The sequence below is a fragment of the Amia ocellicauda genome, chromosome 13, assembly GCF_036373705.1.
Source record: "Amia ocellicauda isolate fAmiCal2 chromosome 13, fAmiCal2.hap1, whole genome shotgun sequence".
Classification (NCBI taxonomy): Eukaryota; Metazoa; Chordata; class Actinopteri; order Amiiformes; family Amiidae; genus Amia; species Amia ocellicauda.
This window is the reverse complement of record NC_089862.1, coordinates 28,740,491-28,762,478: the sequence shown is the minus strand read 5'-3', so window position 1 is coordinate 28,762,478 and position 21,988 is coordinate 28,740,491. Positions and strand designations below refer to the sequence as shown.

At 38.5% G+C, this 21,988-nt stretch overlaps 1 protein-coding gene across 4 annotated transcripts in view; it reads right to left on the bottom strand.

Moving 5' to 3' along the window:
- tbc1d1 (TBC1 (tre-2/USP6, BUB2, cdc16) domain family, member 1) overlaps positions 1-21,988 on the bottom strand; it is a 67,077-nt gene that overhangs the window by 22,253 nt on the left and 22,836 nt on the right. For 3 of the 4 annotated variants that reach the window (XM_066720468.1, XM_066720470.1, XM_066720471.1), the window contains 12 exons: positions 12,850-13,371; positions 9,801-9,890; positions 9,106-9,210; positions 7,929-8,061; positions 7,306-7,397; positions 6,648-6,758; positions 6,254-6,379; positions 5,762-5,854; positions 5,252-5,514; positions 4,657-4,815; positions 3,902-4,030; positions 2,427-2,563 (listed from right to left, as the gene is read on the bottom strand). In XM_066720468.1, coding sequence (XP_066576565.1) covers positions 2,427-2,563; positions 3,902-4,030; positions 4,657-4,815; positions 5,252-5,514; positions 5,762-5,854; positions 6,254-6,379; positions 6,648-6,758; positions 7,306-7,397; positions 7,929-8,061; positions 9,106-9,210; positions 9,801-9,890; positions 12,850-13,371 — 1,960 coding nt within the window. The remainder of the gene's footprint in view (positions 1-2,426; positions 2,564-3,901; positions 4,031-4,656; positions 4,816-5,251; positions 5,515-5,761; positions 5,855-6,253; positions 6,380-6,647; positions 6,759-7,305; positions 7,398-7,928; positions 8,062-9,105; positions 9,211-9,800; positions 9,891-12,849; positions 13,372-21,988) is intronic. The other variant, XM_066720469.1, reaches the window with a different exon arrangement.

The window sequence follows — 21,988 nt, the reverse complement described above, 5'->3', positions numbered from 1 at the left end:
ACCATATTAAATTAATTTAAGGTTAAAGATTCACTGGTTATCAGTGAGTATGACATCACTGAGTCAGGGGGAAGACGAAAACAAAACACTTTTGTAACATTCAAATTCAGTCATGATGAAAAAAACACATTTCAGCCAATAGAAAGGGAATTACTTCAGTAGAAACTTTCTGGAAACTTCAAAAATTCTGTCAAGGGAATTACAAAAAGTAACGCGCTAGATGAAGGCCGTAACAAGCACTGTTTGTCTTGTTTTGTGGAAGTGTCATGTTGCTGTTGATATAAAAGACTGTTGTACACAAGAACGTGTTCATGAGTTACATTCCATTGTCATAATAGTTTATTTCGAAGCCTTCTGAACTTTTGAAGAAACTAGTTCCAGCAAATCCCACGCCTTATGTATCAAAGAGCTTTTATGAGAAATCTCCCTCAAAAGTTCATGAGAAAAACATTTGATAAGAAAGGTAGGTCCAGCATGAGGTCATAGCAGTTCTATTTTATTTACACAATTCGGTTGTTAACCACCCTATAAAAATGTATGTTCAATCTAATTCTCAAATATATTTTAAGCAAATAAAAAATACAGAAAGTGGGGAACAATTAAGGTCCTAGACAGGAGCTCTAGTCATGCTGCCATCAGGATATGGTATTTTCCTGTACTTAGCAGGTGTCTTCTTCCTCCTCCTTCTTTCCTTCTTTTTATTCACATTGTCGTGTTCCTTGGAATCATGACTGTGGCGTGATGATAACAATTGAAGCTCATTGACTTTAGGCAGAATTTCAAAGGCAGATTTACAGCTTTTCATTTGCGTTGTAAATTGGAGCAATGACTTACTCTAATTTATTCCAACATCTCCCAGCATCAAACGCGAAGATTAAAGCCACATGGAGGCAGGCATCGAATCTAATAAATGCTCTTATCAAATCAAGTACCTTGTTTATACAATTAGGCATATTATAGACTACTAATTAAAAATGAAATGTTAATGTTGTAGTTGGGTTTTTGTTTGTTTGTTTGTGTGTTTAATCTCCTGTTCTGGCACAAACATCGTGCTGTATTCCAAACCACGTTAAAATATTGAGCAACAATTGGTATGTGGTTAAGTTGCGATGGTTTTACAGCTTACTTACCACACCTCTTTTTAAGTAAGAGGTTTCACTACCAGTGATGTGTTAGTATAGTATTATTCTCTAAGCCACCCAATGCTAATAATCGAAGACATCTGCTCCTTGTGGCAGTATCGGCATAATACTAGAAAATTGAGACAATAACAAATAATTAATCTATGAGTGTATACACAAAGAAAAGCTTAAAGACAAGTAGGTTATTTAAATAAAATTCTTAAGCCCTTTTTTTGTTTGTTTTTTACAGTCAGAATCCATGTAGGAAAAAAAAAAAAAAGCTTTTCTGCATTTTGCAATAGATTCATAGACTTCAGACAGCACACCCTACTCCACTCGCTGAAAAATAATGATCTTAGCACATCATTACTTCCTTCTAGTCATTTTATTTCCTGGAATCATATCACCATGACATTGACCCAGCTCCTTTTAAACCTTTTACTGGAAATTGTTAATATCTACTTTACAATCTTTGGTCACAAATTTTAGCACAGGGAGATGTTTGAATTTTGAAAAGCTTTCTGAACACATACAAAATAATTATGTAAACCAACATATATAGAAAAATATCTATTGGAGAGAAGTATAAAACTGAAGATCTAATCAAAAATAAAAAAAATAAAAAGTTAAAAATTAACCAACAAACTTCCCTAAGTGAAGACCCGACCAGATTCAACATCTATTTCACCCAAAAAATTAAATCTCTCATGCTTCTTTCGTGCTTGCCATTTATTCTAGTCCTTCTCAAAAAGATGAACAGCAGCACCACTTAGTGGATAAATGTATCAAGAGATGCATTCTGTTCCAACAATGTTTCACCTTTGTGGTCAATTTACCTCAATGGAAACAGCAAGGGTGGAATGGTTTCATTCCAGACTAACACAAGATTATTATTTTTTTCTTGCAGTAACACCTGAAAAGCTTTTTGTCAACTGCAAGGCACTATTCAGAGAAAACAACAGCAGGGCATCCCCAAATGACTCTACTAGTAAATGACTCCATATGAGAACAAAGGTTAATCCCTGTCTGTAGTTCCCTGGTAGCAAACGGTGTCTGGGACCATTTTTATAAACTAATTTGAGAACGCATACCTATAACATTTCACCGGTGTTGAAATAAGAAAACCTACTCTGTAGTACTCCAGGACCAGGGCGGCCCATCTGTGATTTAAGCAAAAACAAAAGGGAATATATTGAGTAATATGGGCAGCAAGCAAGAAATTAAACAGGTCATACGAAGCACCCGTTTAAAAGTGATCAACAAGCTGTGGAAATCAGCAGACCAAATCTCTCAGTCACACCTTACCGTCATACAGGTTGGAGTCGCCGCTCTTCTGGGGTGTGGCCACTCTGAGGAAGATCTGCTGTCGCCAGGAGTGTCTGCGGCTCCTCAGGGGGCTGTCACAGCAGCCCACCCCCGGGCTGGACCTGATCTCCACATCACTGCAACAAGAGTCAATATTTTACACTTGAGTTTCATCTTCTGCTTGTTATTATTTTTTTTTTTTAATGTTGTGTGCCATTTGTGAACGATTTAAGAGTTTGTATTCTTGAGAATGAATGCTGCTTAACACTACTCCTGCACTGGCCTGCACTGAATGAGACGATGATAATTTTGTCCACAACAGTAAATTACTGCTCTTAAGTTAAACACAGCTGAGCTGGAATAATGCCCTTTGTGAATCTCAAGAACATCCATGATCAAAAGTCTTATATCTTTATGTAATAAGATAGATCTGCGAAGGAACAGTACCAAGTACTTGAAAAACTGCACAACATTATCACCTAAACAGATACATCTTGTACTTGACACCACTTTGTTTAATTAATGTAAAACCATCAGGATAATTTTAAGGATAGTTATGCAAGTTAAACTTGAAACATATAATCACACAAACCATTTTGCCTTTAAATAAGAAAAGTATCGACGGAGGACATCCAACATAACACCATTCTAGACTGTAGCAGCATCGTGTTATTCGACTATTGCTGTCTGTTTTACTAGTGGATTTGTAAAATGAAACATTAGAGACTTTCAGATTATTGAAATGTAAAGTTTTGAGACACTTGCCCCCAGCCTCTAAAACAATTTAATAAATATATTTGAAGCAAGAGAGAACTTGAAATCTGCAATGCCTTAATCGTCCTTCATGTTTTAGACTGAATCTGTAAATTACTTAATTTTTAGATTCATAATGGTTCTACTATGAATACAGCTGATGGGGCACCAAATCATTAATATATACTCTTTAGTACTACACATATCACTGGTGTAAAAATCATATTGTGAATATATTGATTGCCAAACTAAACTGAGTGAGAATGAACAAAATGTCAATTTATCTTACCTTTTCTATACATTTCAGAGCTTAGTCCCCCCCAAACAAATATCCAGAATAAGGTTCTCAAGACTGTGACTATGAACGAGTCATTCACAACCAGCTCACCTAATATTGAGCTGTGACAAAGGTTACATCATTCCAGCTTCACATATTCTTATTGTCTTTGCTGTACATTTACAGTACCTTGCAGTAGGTTAACAGTATACACAGTCACAAATTATATATTTACAGTGGTTATCTGCACTTGCTTGAAGCTTTCTTCAGGTCAGTAAACATGCTCCAGAAAAGCCACAATAATATATTGTTTAGGGACTGTAACTTAACATAATTTATAGATCATTCACAATTACAGATTTGTTTTTATGGTACATTTTGCAGCAGCACCAAGCATAATGAACGCATGTAAGGGACCCACTTCTGAGTTCATGTTACCGCATACCTTTTCTTCTTCTTAAAGTCACAGGTGCTGTTTTCATCTAGCGGAGCCAGAAATTTCAGAAAATTGGGAACAGAAGAGGAAGAGTGAAGCCTGGCTCGCAGGCCGCTAAGGTGAGAGGTGCTTAGAGCGCTAGTGAAGAGGGTGCAGTTCAGAGAAAGGGAGAGAAAGAAAGAGGGAGAAAGATCTTACAAGGGAAATGTGCACAAAAAACAGCACAGATGTTCGTTCAATCCGTTTACATGCAGGAGCAGAGGAGAAAGACAGAAAACCCACCAACCTAGCCTGAACTGTGGCACACATATAGCAAAGCATATCTCAAGGTTAGCATTTGCATTCCTCCCCAACACACACGTTAGTGAATGTTTACAACAAAACAGCCTGGAGCTCTTGCTTCTTCACTTGTTATCCTTAAGCACCTCTGTAGAGATTTAACTTAGATGCATAAAAAACAACAACCTATGAGTTCAAGTAGCATGTCGAAATTGCTGCGATTGTGTTTTTAGGATAAATAAGACTATTATCTGAGGCTTTTCAATAATGTATCATTAGTTTTGACAACCATGATGCGTTTTGACAGTACAGTATAATATTTACACAGGATGTGAAGACTTTGCTATGTAGCTTTGAGTGTCAACAAAAGATTGCAAATGTTAGATGTGGCACCTCAGATCAAAACGTTTAGAGGCTCTTATTTCACTAGGTGTTCTACAGGGGTTGAAGGGTTTGGCATCTAGACTATAGGGAAGCCGTCTCACCTCCTTTTCAACACGCGCCCAGACTGTTCTCCACCAGAACTTTGCTTTAGGGATTTAAAAAAGTTGGGAGAGGAAGTGGAAGACATCAGGTGTGCTGGAGGCATGGGTGCAGACAGAGGAGTGCTGTGGCTCTTGTCTTCAACGTTTGGTGCGTTCAAGCTATCACCCCCCAGCAATGCAGAGAGACAGAGGAAAACCACACAAGGTTTATAAGCCAAGGAAACATGCTGAGCTTCTGTGAAATAAAGAAAGCATTAACACCTCGTGGCTTACAGACCGAGTAAAGAACATATTTAGAAAGGAGGAGAGGGGAAAATACAGTAGGGAAAGACTTTAATGCAGCAGTGTGACCTGATGAGACGTGTGGCCAGAAGCTTTACCTGGAGGAGGGAACTGGGAACCTGAGCGTTCAATGCAAGGTATTACAGCTAAACCCAAAACCTACACCAACTGAAAGAGTGAGATCCAAGGGATTGTCTGACCAACAAGATCCTGTGCTGAATACAAACCAGCCTGGGAACAAAAACTACAGAATCGGGGATCAAGCATTGGGTCGCAGTGAAAACCAGCGAGAAACTCTGCGTTAAAATCTTACTTGCGCTCGTTGGGCCTGTCAGTGCTGACGGAGTAATGCCTCATCAGCTTGGGCTTAGCTGGGCTGGGTGACTCCTCCACGGGCTGCAGCAGGGACGGGCACTGGACAGGCAGGTGGCTGAAGGTGTTGGCTCTGCGCCTGAATCCCTGTCTCAGAGGCTCCAGGGTGGGGCTGTCCAGCAGTTTGAGGTCCCCTGTGGAGCTGTGGGCCTTCAGGGGACTGGCTTTGAGAGGAGCTGCCAGATCTTCATTAAGAGACGACTCCTAAGGGTTCAACAACAGGCATGAAAATTAAGTATCCGAATAGGGCCAGTGATGTGAGCAAAATTATACTGAATTATTTTTAAAAGGTAAAGACAAGAAAGAATATTGAACTAGTAGATGTAGTGACATAAAATAATGAAAACTTGAAAGACTTTACAGAAAATGACAAAATAGGGCAAAAAGTTGAGTTTATTTATACAGGGCAGCCCGAGGGATCACTCTGGGCTTGTGTACTTGTTTAACTGACCCTGCTGGTGCTGATGAACATTGCGTTAGAGGAAGAAACCTCAGCTTCCACACTCTCAAAGCTTTCCTTTGGATTTCGAAACTTGCTGTTTCCCTGAGAAAACAACATTGTTAGATGATTCCATGATTTCATATAAACCTAACAAGTGAAGTGAAGTTTTCTTCCTTACCATCATACAATGTTACATTAACAATAAAAGAAACAATTTAAATATTTAAACTGTTGTACAGATATGTCCCAAATATAATTTTCTAAGGTGTGCCTCGTCTTATATTATCAATTCCTAATGAAAAAATACATATGTAATGATGTTATTGTTCCTTAATGTGTGCAAACCAAATCATTTTTGTTTAAACATCCCAGTATTCTGAAATGGTTTGCAAACACTTGCTCTATGGCTATTAAAAATAAACAATTATCATGATAGCTGAATCTTTTAATGCATTCCCTTATCCTACACTAGACTGGTATTATACATTAGGTGGGCTTTACCTTCCAGATACCCTCCAAAGACTCTGCCAGAGACTTTTTGGCTCGTGTTTTTAGCTGCTCTAGACGAATCCGGCTGGCACTCATGGGAACTTCATTTGGCGCTTCTTCAGGCACATTCTGTGAAGACTGACAACAATTCAGTAATGAGTAATGAGCACAGCAGACTGGCCATCTGAAGAGCGAGAGCATCAAGTCAAACCGAGGTAATATTACAAATTTAATTCAAGCACGAATATAAACCTTGATGCATAGGTAACCAATAAGTTGTGAAGAAATGCCTCCTGTTAAGATGCAACTTAAAAATAGTGTGATGCAATCCTGCTGTACAGACGAGGGTGAGTTAGTCCAGCGCGGTGTATAAATCTGGGAGGCAGCAGCAGCACTGGTATCTTACCGGTTTTGTCTCACCATCGTGTGAATGGCTCCTCTGCCTCCCCTCATACAGACACCGCAGGTTCGTCATCACCAGCTCATTCTCCTCGTGCTCAGACTTTGGCCTTGCTTTCTAAAATGTAAAGACACAGTTTTAATCACAAAGCTCTGTTACACATCCTCTATTTAATTAATTAATTGCAGAAATTCAACAATGCTTGGAGATATTCAGGGCGAGACCGAATGTATACGCATTGCAAAATGTTGCCGTGCCTGAAAAACATCCATTAGAGGGCACTGTTTCTCTAACTCATAAAGGTACCAGGTTCTTACCCCACGTTCTGATTTCATTTGAACACTAGATTTCAAATTGTTTCCGTGTGGTGCATTACAGAGGAATGCGATGAGATTTGATGTGCCCAAATAGATGGTCAAGTTGCAATTGTATAGTTTCATAATGTTAACAGGCTCTTGCAGTTAAGATGAAATTGAGGACAATGAAGCACCACTGGTTTTCTCTGAAGCTATGTGCCTGCTTTGCTTAACACTTATGAAGAATTTTCATTGTCATTGCTTTCAGTAGGGAAAAAAACTGCAGGGGGTGAAATGGAAATAGTCAAGACAGAAACAAATACTCTAACCAAACCCAATTTAACAGTAAATATATACTAATAACCTACCGAGGTACTTTCAAAGATTGACGCCTGATCTTTATTATCAAGCGTAGCTACATGTCTCTGGAGTTCCAGCTTGGCCTTGGATGGATGAAGACCTAAAGACGGAAAGAACGAGTTCACAATATTTTGTTTGTTAATTTCATTTTAACACAGAGGAAAAAGCTCCTAGTATATCAGCACATTCAAACTACTAAATCAATCATCTGAAAGCTGCATTGGTTAACACTAGATGAGTAAAAAGCTCAGTGGGAAAACATATGGCTACTGTTGGCAGAACCAGTGTGGCAGCTGTGTTATTTGATTTAAGGAGCAAAGAACAATTTAACAGTAATAAATTAAGATAAACATTTGATCTCATTCATTATAAAAATCACTGTTCTCTACATGCAGACCTCCTCTGCCTTTGCAGCTTTAAATGGAAATGAACGCATGAGACAAATGTATTCATCTATTGATTAAACTGCTCCCTAAATTGACAAACTGTCTAAATGAACGGAAAAGATTGAATTAGCGCTTTCCCCACAGGCTGCTTGGTTTCATATTGATTTTCCATCCTCCATGTTCAGAGCAGAAATACTGTTAGTGGGGGGTGAGAGATGCCTCGTTTTCTGAGCCAAAGCTTTTACCTTCTATCCTCTCGCAGAGCTTGTGAAGGTGCTGCATGGGACAGCTCTCACACTGCTGGCCCTGCATCCTCGAGCTCTGATGGACAGCAGCTACACTGAACGCCTGCTTAAGGGTCAGCATTATCTCATCAACCTGAAATACACAATTATAATTCAATGGAAAACTGTAAATTAGACAAAGTGGTGAAACACTTTGTACAGGGGAAAAAACTAATAGGAAATTGGAGCATTAGTAGAAGGTTGTCTTATGGAGGTTCCTCTGTTGCCATTCATGTGACTTTTATAAGGAAGACTGTTATTTTTAGGTTTTGCAACCATAATTCCTGCGATAATAAAGGGGAAATTAAGCATGTCAGTGTGGAACAGTTCTCAGTCAGACTTTGGGGTTGCTGAAAATACATCATCGGTGGAGGAATGCAAGTTCTCCCCTCCCCTTTTGTTGGAAACTTCACTAAATAAAAATGCTCATGGCATTTTCTAGTGAACTGAAGTGCATCACTTACAACCAACTTTCTGGTGTTATTTGTGACCTGCACCCACAAACGTCAACTAGCATTTAATAGACAACACTGCTGTGAAGGTATATACTTCATAAATAGAAAGATGTGCAAACTGGCCAACACTTATTTCAACATTAATTAAGACCTGGGGGGGACAATAGACTATCCCTATCCTTTCAAAAGTCTGCAAAAAAAAAAAAAAAAGCTGAACAGTTTTGAAATGTACTGACATCTGAGCAAACTTGAAGCACTTTCTGGTATTCACTGCAACCTCCTCAAAGATCAAACAAATCAGGACTGTGTGATTAGACTCAAGCCTTGCTCTGCGTTTAGAGATCTTTTGTGTGCAGACCTAATAACCTCCCAGCCTCCCAGGTGTAGCTTCTAGGGGGAACTGAATGAATGATTGACCAGCATGGGAATGTGGAACGATCTGCTTCTGTGATTGGCTCGTCAAACTGCCGTCTGCTGTAGGCACTTCACCTCCAAAAATGTATTTTGTTTTTCTTTCTACTAATGAATCTTTATAACACTGGCTCGTATGAAGGGTACTAATTCCTTAGTCTGTTACTAGCAATTGGTGTACCCTTTTTTGTCCATGTCTCCATTTAAATAATTTAAAAATGAAATTCTATCATAATTATGCCAAGCAATGAGCATGAAACGGTGTCTCTTACCAGAGCTTCGTTGGTACACTGAAACACGTAACAGACAAACTGGCAGTTTCCATTTTCCAAAGATTCTCTGCAGATAAAGCCAAAATGATCCACATGTCGAATTCCCTTAGGAGGCAAAAAAAAGACAGTCTGATATCATTCTTGCTTGAAAAATGTGGATTTATTTATAGCATTTACATTTTCCAACAATTGTTACTTTTTGCCTATAATCTAATTAGTGCAATAATCTAATGCAGCAGTTCCTATCCCTGTCTGGTCATTTTCAGTCAAACTGAACTCTGAACCCTGAATGAAATTGCACTGGAGAGGTATGATGACATTTTCGTGCCAGGACAACACTCACAATCTGCTTCTGGCATCCCTTTTTGAAGAAACAAGGGTATCCAGATTCACTGTGCAGTGTGGGAAAACTGGGACATTAACTCTGAAAAGCCCATCTGAGCTGATTTTATTAATTTATTAATCCGAACAGCACCATGATTGTACTTGTTTGCTGGTAACATTAAACAATAAAGGAATCCAGGGATCTAGTGTTTCTATGGTAGTCATTCAGTAGCTTGTGAATATTGAGGTGTTTCTGCCAAATTATCTCTAAATGATGGTATTCACCGAAACAAGTTTAACAGATCAGAATTCTGTGATTAAAAGTATTTGTTCATTGACAATAAAATGACATCAAATAACTATTTACTAACCTGGGAACAAAAGGAAATTTCTCTGAAGCTTTTTTCAATGGCAACCTTCTTAGTGTCTGGACTGACAAGGAAGATCTGTGCTTGGCCAATCTGCAATGAAGGAGAATTTAACTTCAGTAAGAAATAAAGTAATTATTTAGGTTTAATTGTAAAATAATAAGTGCAGGTTTTCCCTGCCAAAAAAACTAATACAATAGCAAGATGATTGTTCACATGATGTTCTCCTTTTGAAAGTTTATTTCATCCTATTGACCTGTATGTGAAACTTATAAATGTCAATACTGAATATAATTGATTCAGGAATCAAAACTGACATATACAAAAATGAAAACCTACAAGGCCAAGGAGAGAACATGCAAACTCCACGCAGGCTGGAGGCAGCAGGACTAACCTCAGCACCACCCACATTTTAGTTGTGAACCATGCAAATGAAAATGGGAGTTATAATATTTCATTATTTACAAGGCTTGATGACATTGGAATAGCAGGACAGTGAAATCAAAGTTCAAGTCTCTTCCTGCTTTAGGGTCCTTTAAATTCATGGTTAAATTGTCACAGCATGTGCCATCACCTTCCTGTAACTGATAACTAGAAAAAAAGTCCGACAGTAAGCACAGCTCAACATCATGCATCGTGACTCCTGCACATGAGGAGTCATAACGAGATAGCTAAACAGCCGAATCAGCAAAGCATTGCTGTGCAGAGTCCAGGGTTGAAATTACTTTTCAACAACAGGAAGCTGTAGTTCATTACTTACTTTAGAAAACTTCAGAGCTGCTTTGAACCAGTTGCAGTAAGCAAATTCTAAAATATTAAGTAGATAAGATCCAACAATAAGCTGAATTATGTGTTTATTTTGGAAATACCTTTGTCTATATAAAGAAGTACAATCAAATGTTACAAAAAAGTTTCTTCCTGTTAAAAAGCATTGGAAAATTAAACTGTTCATTTGCCATTGCTAAATAACCAACATTTGTTGAAAGATCCCTGGTAGTCGATCTCAACAACATGGTTGAGTGATATGGTAGAAGGCATCAACCCTGCAGTGTTGAATACAGTTTAAATTTTGAACAACAGAGCTTTATTAGTGTCTGTGATTATAGTGGGTTTCCTTGTTCATTTTTAGCCTGTTTAAGTGGAGGTGTTCCATTGGACTGCTTGTTTAAAAGAACAGTGATATCTAGGCCATCAGGTGGAGGGCTTGGACATCTGAGTGCTGGCTTCCTGGTTTCAGATATTATTACAGCTCACTTCAAACAAGGGCTCATTTGTGCAAAACTGTTTCAAATTAGTATGTTACACCAGTCACGTCTGCCTACTGCTAAAGTATCCTACCACAGCTCTGATATTTAGTGGGATACAAAATCAATTCATCACTCAGAAGTATTGCATCTCCTTTGTTTTCATCTGCCAGTGGCCAAGGGTGCTTCTTCAGCTGTGGACTGTGCTGTTTACCTAGCATATTATATATATTTATGAATGTGGTAGTGCTAAAGGATAAACTTCCAGGGGGAATCTACTCCTGAAAATCTCCAGCTCAAATCAATCTGAGAAATCAATCCAAGTATTGGGAGACAACTCCGAACTACACCTACACTGAAACCTGTGTCTGAACTGGGGTTCAACACCTTGACCTTTTCACAGCACTATCTGAGAACATGCAATCACAGACACTGCCATTTTTGCAAGCTTAATGGTTACCCATTTCTTATGATCTGGATGTACTACTCAACAGTTGCAGTTTCCTTAATGAAGATCACCCTCACTGTTAATGTCTTAACCATAAAATGTGTAGATTAAAATAGCTCTGAGAATGACATTCAGATCAATCAGAAACAAAGAATCATCCAGTACAATAAATAAGAGAGAGAAACACACAGCTCTACAGAGTAATATCCCCAAACCATCCTGGGAGAGTTCACCAAGGACAAAGCTGGATCTAAAAAAAGTATCAAATCTTGACAAGCATATCAAAGTCCAAACTATGCACACACTGTTTTTGTTTTTGTATCTGCAGTTTTAATTTGTTGTTTTCTTATGGATTTGAGAATAGTCTCCAGTCAGGCCTCCCACACATTGTTCCAGCATAAACCTGTAGGAAAAACAAACTGTAACATTAAAGTAATTGCTGCCCTGGAAACTACAGTAAATAAAATCGACCTTTACAAAAGGAACAAACTGAGACTGCTCCAATTATCTGCAACATCACATCAAACTAAAACAGTACTTCAACGGTCAATGTCCGAATGGGAATGCTGGAAAAAGTAAATTTAAGTTCAAAACAAAAGCAGGTTAAGCAGACTAAGTATGTTTAAAGCCCTACAGCAGGGTGCTTTCATTATTCATGTCCTCCTGGCCTTGACTTGTTTGTTCCTAGTTGTGGCCTACTGTTGCTCAAGTTAGCAACCTCATGTCTCAGCAGGCACTCACCCCCTCCACCTATTTGTACTGTCTTGATATTCTGTATTGAAATTAGGAATCTTTCAAGGCCAGGTTATCAATCTTGAACCTCCCTCTTAAGTCTGTAAACCTTCATCCCATGATTTGGCTTACATATTATCTGAACGTTGGTTACTGATGTTTCTATGGACAAGGGAGCTTAGTAGTGTTAATAACCCCTCAGTTGAAAATGCATAGCTCATAATAGTGGCTAATGTAATTTAACTTTTGCCTTTTACGGAGCTGCTTTTGATGAGGAACAAAATATCTTCTGGATCTTCCCCATACATCACAACTATTATTTATCAGATTGTCCTTTAGTTGCCTTTAAATACAGAGGCTTTGCTTCTGCCATAACTACAGTAAATGGAAAGAAGGCTTGATTTATTTTCTGGTCAACTGTTAAAGGTAAGCCATTGTTATCACATCTATAATAACGGAACCATATGCTTCACGCTATATCTGTAAACACAAAATTATAGTTTTCCATTCAATGCAAATGTACTGAATAATGCAAATCAAGTCCCCCTTCAAAATCAGATTCGATTTAAAGCTTCAGGACAGAATGTGAGCTTTTCTATATAGGAAATGTATATATTTTTTCTATTACCGTAAACAGCATGGTCCTATTTTCCTGGATGTTTGTCGGCTGAACGCCACAAGGTCCATTTATATTGCGTTTATGGAGCTCTGGAGAAACACCATTTTCATCCAGCGCTTGGAAGGACTGGAAACTGGGATCTCTTCTGAAAAATACAGTTTTTTGGCAGTTCTGTTGGGCTGAATTACAGTCACCCGTCTTGGTACCATCCTCTCCATTGGCGGATGGCTGGATGAACAGCGTGCGCTTGACATGTGCCGAAGGCAAGCCTGAAGTCGACTGAGAAAGGCCTTCCTGCCCAGGGCCTTTCTTGTCCGCATCCTTCTTGTTCGCACTGATGTGATTGAACTTCTCGATGCATTCGTCAATCAGCGCTGGAGGGGCCTTTTTGTGAGCCACAGTCACTCGTCCACAGAACAAAACCTCAAACTTCTTGGAGAAGGTGTCATCTGGGTCGTGGAGCCGGGGCTGGGCCTCTTCCTGCCGGGCGTTTTTCCCAGCCTGCCGAATGGTGCTAATGATCTCGGGAACCTGTGGGCCAGACAGGGGAAATGTGGATTAGGAAGGGAGGGTGATTCAGTCATCATTTCTTTCCATTAAATTGACACTCTTCAAACTGCAATCAGGTGTTGAAGAGTAATTAACTAGTCAGTCACTGAGTAGTCGTGTAAACCCTCGAGTGAAAAGAAAGGCTCTTGACAAAATCTCATTGTTTGAGTATCTTTTCACACTAAGAATGTATATTAACATTAATAAATACGTGTCTAATCATCAGGAATTGAGAAACTAACATGGATTTACAATACTATTTACAGCTTTAGAGCTATTTTCAGGATGACTAAGTTTGTTTCTATGTATCTTGATTCAACAATTGTGGCAGTTCAATTAATTAAAATCTACTCTCTATGGTGTTTTGACCATTTTAACATTTAAGCTGCTTCACATGATTACATTTCTAACATCATGTGTCCTTGTTTTCCAAATTGTGTCATTTTACAGAGGATAAATAACTTCCTCTTATCAGACTAGGATGCAAAACCATATGACCTCACAATTTATTTTCCTCTCTGACATTTATTTTTCCTGAAACTTCACTCCTATTACCAGTTCCACAAACACAGGGCCTGAAGTAATTCAGACTTTATACATGAATTGTGTTATCAATATAGGAGACTAACAATATGTTACAAAACATTAGAAATGTCAGGAATGTTTCTGCCACAAAAATACAATGTTGGTTGCTACTTTGTGTCTTTATTTCTCACTAGACTCTGTCAGGCCTTGATAATTGTGGTTGATTATAAAACCATGTGATACAGCAATATTTCATGTCTGTGTCTGCCCTTCAGGTTTACAGTGATATTCCTGTCTTCAATACACCATTTCCAGCATTACCTAGCTTGAGTTGCCCAATATGGACCACATGACAATTCCTTAGAAAAATATTCAGTGGATCTGCCAAAACCATACAAAAGTAACTATAGAGGAGTTCAGTTTAGTCTAGAATCTGCACTTTTACATGAGTTCACTTTGACTGGCAACTCAAGTAGACAAGAAGTGGCACGTCAACTGATGTTAAGGCTCCAGTCTTGAGTGTCCACATAGGCCCCATCTACACTACAAAACTGATCTTGACAATCCAGTTAATTAATCCAGATCAAAGCGCCCACACAAGAATGATTGTACATTTATTCTGGATTACTGCATCCACATGTAGTTCAGTTACAGTTCCTCACAGTGTAATGTTTTATAGTACAGTAACCCAGCATGCACTTATTTTTACAAACTACATGATATGATCTAATTTGGAACCACACTGAGGCATGGTTTTCAGGTACGGTATTTAGCACTTTTAGATCGATTAAAACCAACTAATACCCTTTAAATGCATAGTGTTGATAGGGCCATAGAAAAGTTCAGGATTATTGAATACCTTTCTTGTAGGAAAAACAATCAAGATTTAGACTAAAACACCCATGTAAATAAAATTGTGGTCTCAATAATTGTTGTATAGGAAAATAAATTTTGTAGGCATGTGACTCACATGATATATTTACAACCGTGTGAAAGTGCTGGGATGTGGCTCACAAAAGGTTTTTTTTAACCTGGTAAACACTGCACATCTTATCTTAAATATTAACAAAATGTTAATGTTACCACACCAGGCTGTGAAAGTTTAACTCATGACTAGCCAAGATCCTCGCATGCATGTGTGTAACAGTCATTTCCTTCTCATACAATAGCATCCTATGGAGGAGAGAAGCAAAGAAATTGAAACAACGGGCTATACTCTGCATTTTAATAAATGAGAGACAGTAGCATGTGTGGGCCCATCATTGGGTTAAATAATGTCTTTTCATAAATATTTATACAAGGAAACACTGGAATGGGACCAGGCTGTTCTGAACAGATGTCACACTGTTCCTGAGAGTTACTTTCATGGTTCAAAGGTTCAATACGTAATGGGCACAAAATATATATTTTCTATGTGAAGAAAATGGAGGCAGTCAAATAATGGGAGACCTTTGCAGTAACCTCAGAACGAATTAAGTTTAGAAATGTGAAGTGTTTCGCTCCTGGCAGACACTCGTGCCTTTCTCACTCAGTCCAACAGCTGTGCACACCATTCCAGACAGCGTCTATAGCTGGCTCTTCAGTTAATATTTGTCCTTTGGTAAAGCATTAAAGGCAGTGAGTCTTAACCTTTGTAGAGGCTTTAATGTAAATAAATAAAAAGTTAAAAGGGAGGATTACCATCCAAAATGGGCTTTTCTGCTATGTTGAAATTGATCACATGGTCCCCCACACTTATAGACACACTTCCCACAAAAGGGTAAAACACTAGAAAATAAAGGAAGCAGATGTGTATTTCCTGGTTTACATGCAAAGAAGATTTTGACGATCAAGCTGGTGGGGGTTCTGCTCTCCAGTTATTTGAATCTCTCCCTACTTACATACTATAACAAAAGTTATTTAAAAAACAAAAGTTAAGGTTATTAAAGTTATACTTCCAACAATTCAGAAGCATGCAGCTGACATTTTGTTTGAGACAAATAGGTATTGTGCGTTAACATTTCCTCGTCTCCATTGGCATCTGGTAAATGCAACCTGTAAATGTGAACGGCTATGTGTGGTTGACTTCTCATGATCTCTTGCAGACAGAAACAAAACACACGTCCGTTCCTCTTTGTTGCCATGGGGATAGTAAAAAAGCAGGCAAAAGTCAGAGAGCCCGGTCAGTATTAAGCCTTTTTTTAGTGCATGGGAGACAGTGCCACAGTACAGAGACAGTTTTACCCTTAGGGTAGGAAAAAAGTGTCTTTTACTGGCAGAATAGTCACATCTGGATAAGCACAGATGGATAAGTGCTTATTTATTTACAGGGAAATATAAAACCGTGTAAACATGTAAATAATGCCCAGCTTCTTCAGGGTTGATTTGCTCTGCATATTAAAATCAAAAATATTATCTAGGCTACATATCATAAAAAGCATAGGATGTTTAGGAGGTTCATTTTAACATGCCTTGCTAAAACATTAATAATATGTCAAATAACACCAGATCCTTTAAGAAAGTACTCAGACACAATGCCAAGGAGATGACGTCCCTCCCAGTGCCACATTAATTAGTGTTAAAGAGTTTTAAGTTTTGAACTAGTTAAAAAAATAATGAGTTTACAAAATAATGAAGCCCTACGTTCTGTACATTCCAGCTGAATGTGTACATTTTTACATCTGAATGGTTTATTAAGATGACGACACATTCAAGAAAGGCACACACGCAGGGGGAGGTTTTCTAGAAAACAACAAACACAGAACAGTGACAGTAAGGCGTGCTATGACTTGTGTCTTCGGGTTCTTCCTGTGGTGTAGTTGTGCAAGTAACCACTCCTTTTTATGATAAGCGTCCCCAAAAATCTCTACTTACAGATATTTGAATAGCTTTTACATCCAGCTACAGCTCTCCCTATATAATATAATATAATATAATATATAGTGAGCTGACACCCAGGAGGCAGAAGCAGAATTAAAATAAATAAGGTAATTTTATTAAAATAAACTCACACAATAACAACCACCACCAAATCACCAAATGGGCCTAAAAACAGGCTAAATGGCTCTCCCAGTCACTGTCTCTCAGTTGGTGTGGTGCCGAACTGACTGGCCAACCAAACATGAGAGAGCAATGAGCTGCATTCTCCTTCTGGCCATTCAGCAAAGTAAGCCTCCCAGACCGGCACACTTGAATATATACACATAGAGCATAGAAAGATGTATGCTTGGAATAACAAGGAGAGATAGAAAAGTAAATGAATACGAGAACAAATACAAATATGACAATTGAAAGAGTGAGAATGATAAAGTGGTAATGGGCTAGACACATTGCAAGAATGTTGCAAGCATTTTGGGAAAGGCTCATTTTCTATCAGCCCTGCCATAAAGTAATGTTGGAAATTCCCTTAACTCACTGAACTCTAACACTGTACAAAAGCTGTCGGAAAGCAGATGATCATTTTGAGGCCAGAGATGTGAACAGTTATCCAGTTCAGATCTTCACACTGGGACTCAATCAGAAGGAACTAGTAGCAATGGCAGCTATGATAGAAAGTGTAAAGAGTACAGCAGTGAAAATTTATCTAATTCTAGTGGATATGCTCTGATCGCTAGTAAAAGAGCATCTTCAGTGGTGTTGGGGTTATTCAGATTTAAAACAACAGATATAGAGCAAAATGCCATCATTTGTAAAGTATGCTTGAAAGCCATGGCACCAAAAGGATACAACATATCACATCTGAATATATCGTGATATGTATATTGCCTGTTACATCTAGAATACACCAATATTACTTTAGGGTCATATATTATTCACCCCTACCCTATTGAGACACATTGCTTTGTTTGCGTCACTTAAATTTTAGTACCATAGGTAATGAAACCAATACTAAGAATGAAACAATTTTCTTTACAAGGCATGTGTTTAAAAAAGTACAGAGCACTGTGAACTCTGACTCACATTAAAACCTCAGAGAGGATTTATCACAGGCCATTCCTTTCATATAGATTAAGCCTAGGGTCTGTAACCTAGTGACACTACTTTAATGTCTGATATAGTCCATTAATCATATTAAATATTTCTAAATTAACATTCTTCAAGGTTATGGGAGGGTGCAATGCCGCTATAACTGGATTGTTATCATAGTTGCTTCAGAAAGATCATTCTGAATCTGAATGTTGGGAGTCTTGGACCGCCTTCTACACACATTGCTCCCTGAAGCTAAAATGGGTTAAAGTGGAAGAGCAGCCGAGTCCCACAGGCCTCAGTGCACAGTGTTACAAATGGTTTTCAACATACCAAGACAGTTAGCTTCCTGACCAGAATTCCTCATAGCTACCTTGGAGACATGCTTGTAGAAACTTCTCAATTGATCATTAGTCTGTACAATGAAATTCTTGGCTCAAAACAGCAGAATTCAGAGTACACACATTTATTGAAAAATGCAGGTGGCAGAATGGTTGCAATTATCTCAGTTCTCAATAATCCCTGTAATACTATAAAGAATGCCACAGATACTGCACAAAAACAGGAACCAACTTCCTGAAGTACCAGAAACAAACATCCCGATAGTATGTATTAACCTATAGAGCGTACAGTATGTAGGCCTACATCATGTAAGAAAGCTTGGACAGCTCAAAGAAACAAACACCATAATAAGCAAATACGGCAAAACTATGCAGTAAGGTTATGTTATTCTCTTTACTTTGCATAAAATGCCTTAATAAAGAAATGTGCCTTCATGTGCACTTCTCTTTTGCTGCGACAAATGCACTGAGTATCCATTACATGTAAATGAAAGTACACTTCCCCAGGCGGCTCTGTCCCAGACTGTGAGAACAGCTGAGGGGAGCAGCTGTTTAGTTGGCTGATAAAATACACAGAGAAGGGATTGAATGGTCAACAGTGGACTAAAGTGTTCTTTCAGAACAGTGAGAAAGATACAGGCACTGAACTGAAGTGAGCTTTTCTTTCATGTGTCTTTAAAGACAAAGCTCTGTAGTGAACAGGGTCTGATCCACTGCATTTTAATTGACTTTCCATAATTAAATCAAGACGTTCCAATATGTGGCCTTTAGTCCAGATCTATTTTGTGCACTCAGGAGCAGCCCTCTGAATGGCTAGTCCAACGATAATGCTCAGACAACTTCTGTTAAAAGTGCAATTTCAATACTTCAGTTTCAATTCGCCAGAAACAGGAGATCAAAATGGAAGACATTTATTCCTTTCTTTTAACAGTGTTGGATTAAGAAATGTATGACAATTAGAAAAAAAAAATACAATTAAAACAAATCTGAGAGGTTCCCACAGAGGTGTGTACCAGGGGCGTGTCTAGAGGGGGGGCCCGGGATGGCCCTCCTAAATTGTCCCCGTGTCTCCATTCGGCCACCCCGTTGAAAAAGTTCTGGACACGCCATTGGTGTGTACAGGGAGTAACATTGTACAATAACAGGATGAGTAACAGCTGGACACATGTCAGGATGCAGTCAGGTTTATTCAGTGAGTTTATCAAGTGCCTTCATTTTATTCTAAGTTTAAAACCAAATAATATAGCAGCTACATTAATGTGATAAGCCTACTATCCTCCTCCTGTGTGTAACCCCTCTTAATGTCAATATCCCACACTACAGCTGTTATCCCTCACTGGTGGATCATTCCTTAAAAGCCTCCTTCGGTTATTTAAAGTTCAATTACTTAAGTACAGTAGCTCTAACTACTAGGTTCTGCTGAGTTGTTTTATTTCCTGCTCAGCCCTGATCAATCTGTGCTGTCGTGGTTTTGTTTTACACGTTGGTTTAATTATTTTGTTTGGTTTGTGGGAGACTCTCACCCTATACTTGAAGAATAAATGACTGGAATTGTGCTAGAGACCCAGAAGACCCTTTTGCTTTTTGCTGCTGGATATCAGTCCACCGTACGCACCTGAGGGTTCCAGCCTACTCTGTTAACCTCAGGTGGCATCTGAGATTGTGGCCCATGTCAGCACATTTTAAACTTTTAAAGTGTTGCATTCATTACATCTCCTACTATTTTACCCATTATGATTAACATCCCCAATTCTTAAAAAATAAATCCATCAGGAATTGGCAGTTTGTCTTTCCTGGATATGTTTTATTCTCTTTTATTTATTTGATTGCTGCTGATATTTTAACTTTACAGACACTTCCCTTTTTATGTCTGGGCCATTTATAACCGCTGTATGTTCACATGCAGAAAGTCACAACAATCCCCAATGACCTTGGCAGCATTACCCAGTTTCTTAGGTTCCCAGAATGCTCCACTTTTGTCAGTAAGAATGAGGGATGGTGAAAGCTCCACACAAGGCTGGCTGATCTGGTGCACAATGAAGGCTCACTGCTTGTTCCCTGTAGGGTCCGTTTGCAGCATTTGGCCTTGTTTAATTGCCAATTAAGCATGCATGAAGTGCCATCAGGAACAATCAGACAGACCACCACAGAAGTGCCGATAATTATCCGATTCTTTCTCAATTACCTTAGTTGGCTATTTTAACTCCCTTTGAAAGTGTGAAACAAAGCAGTAATTAGGCAACCACTGTGTAAATGCTGCAGGCAATCAAAACAGCTGACAGCTGTCTGTTAGAGTACACAATATGTTTTAACTAGTTGCATCTGAAAACCATAACACCAGAAGAGAAATAAGCAACTCATTTCAGATAAAGCAGAAAATCATACCTCAGTCAGACTTAAATGTGAGCCACACACAAAGCATTGAAATCACCTCACAAGTGCCAAACATATTTAGTCTCTTAAGTGCTTGTAATGATTAAATGCATCTCACTTTGAAGACTATTGAATACCCTAAAAATCCTAAAATAGCAGACATGATGCCCAGCAAAAGTAATGCACTGTTATTAGCCATCAGATGCATTTTAAACTGCTGCTAAACAGTTTGAACTAATTTATTTGGTTCACTGTGTTTAATGTGAGGAGCTCTCATGATGAAATGACATAATTTATGCTAATGTGAAATGTGGTTTCTAAACAATAGGAACAGCATTAATTGAGTTTGTAATGATTACCAAGCTTTTAAATGAAGCTCTTTGTGACTGAAAAGACTGATTCCAATATCAGCATTTCCCTGAATACACACACACATAATGAACCCTGGCGCAATTCTCAGACCACTTCTCCCAGGCTTAAAAAATGCCCCCCGACTCAATCTGGTTTTCCAGTCTGTGTGTGGCAAAAAAACATGACTCTACATCCGCTTGTTTGAGTTAGGAAACCATACATTCTCACACCCAGTCCCAGAATGACCCTGACCAGCTTTTAAGTCCAATTCGAAAACCCCTGACTACTTTCCTTATCAGAGGCTGCTTAGTCATTTAGGCGGGTGACACGCTTGTCCAAAGGGCATTGTTTTGCCCCAAGACATATAATGAAACAGTCATGCTGGTGGTCTTAGTGTATAATGCCTGAAAGATTAAACCTACCGGTGTATGGGTTGAGTCATGGCTTGCCTCAAAAGCTGCCAAACCGTACTTGCACAAAGGAATTGTGGACTTGTGTGCTGACACAGTAGAATGTAAGGATTTATCATCACGTAAAAACAAAATCTTTAACAGCACAACTTACATGTGCATCCCAATTTGTTTAAATATCCATTTGTACTTTTGAAACCGTTTGCTTTCTGGAGCCCAAATATGCAATGTGTGTAAATATAGAAATGCATCCATCTCAACCACTGCATTGCAAAGGTGCAATGTGGCATTGCTCTGCTGATCAGCAGACAACTCTGACCTTAATTGCAATTAATTAATTACGGATACAAAGTCCTGTACGCAAATAAATACTAACACAAAAACGAATGGCAGTAACAGAAACTATTACTTGAAAATGTAACTAGAAAAAAAAGGTTTCCTTTCATTTAAATAGATAGCAACCAAATGTCACATGACTCAACCAAATTACTAAATATCAACCTTGTTATTATTACTGTATTATTAAATTATTATTATCAACAAGAATAATAATAAAAAATATATACTGCATGTCATGCTACCAATCAATGACTGTGGAACCAGCAGGTGATCTGCCAGTAGTGCCAGTAGCTTACAGAGTGATTTCCTCTTTGC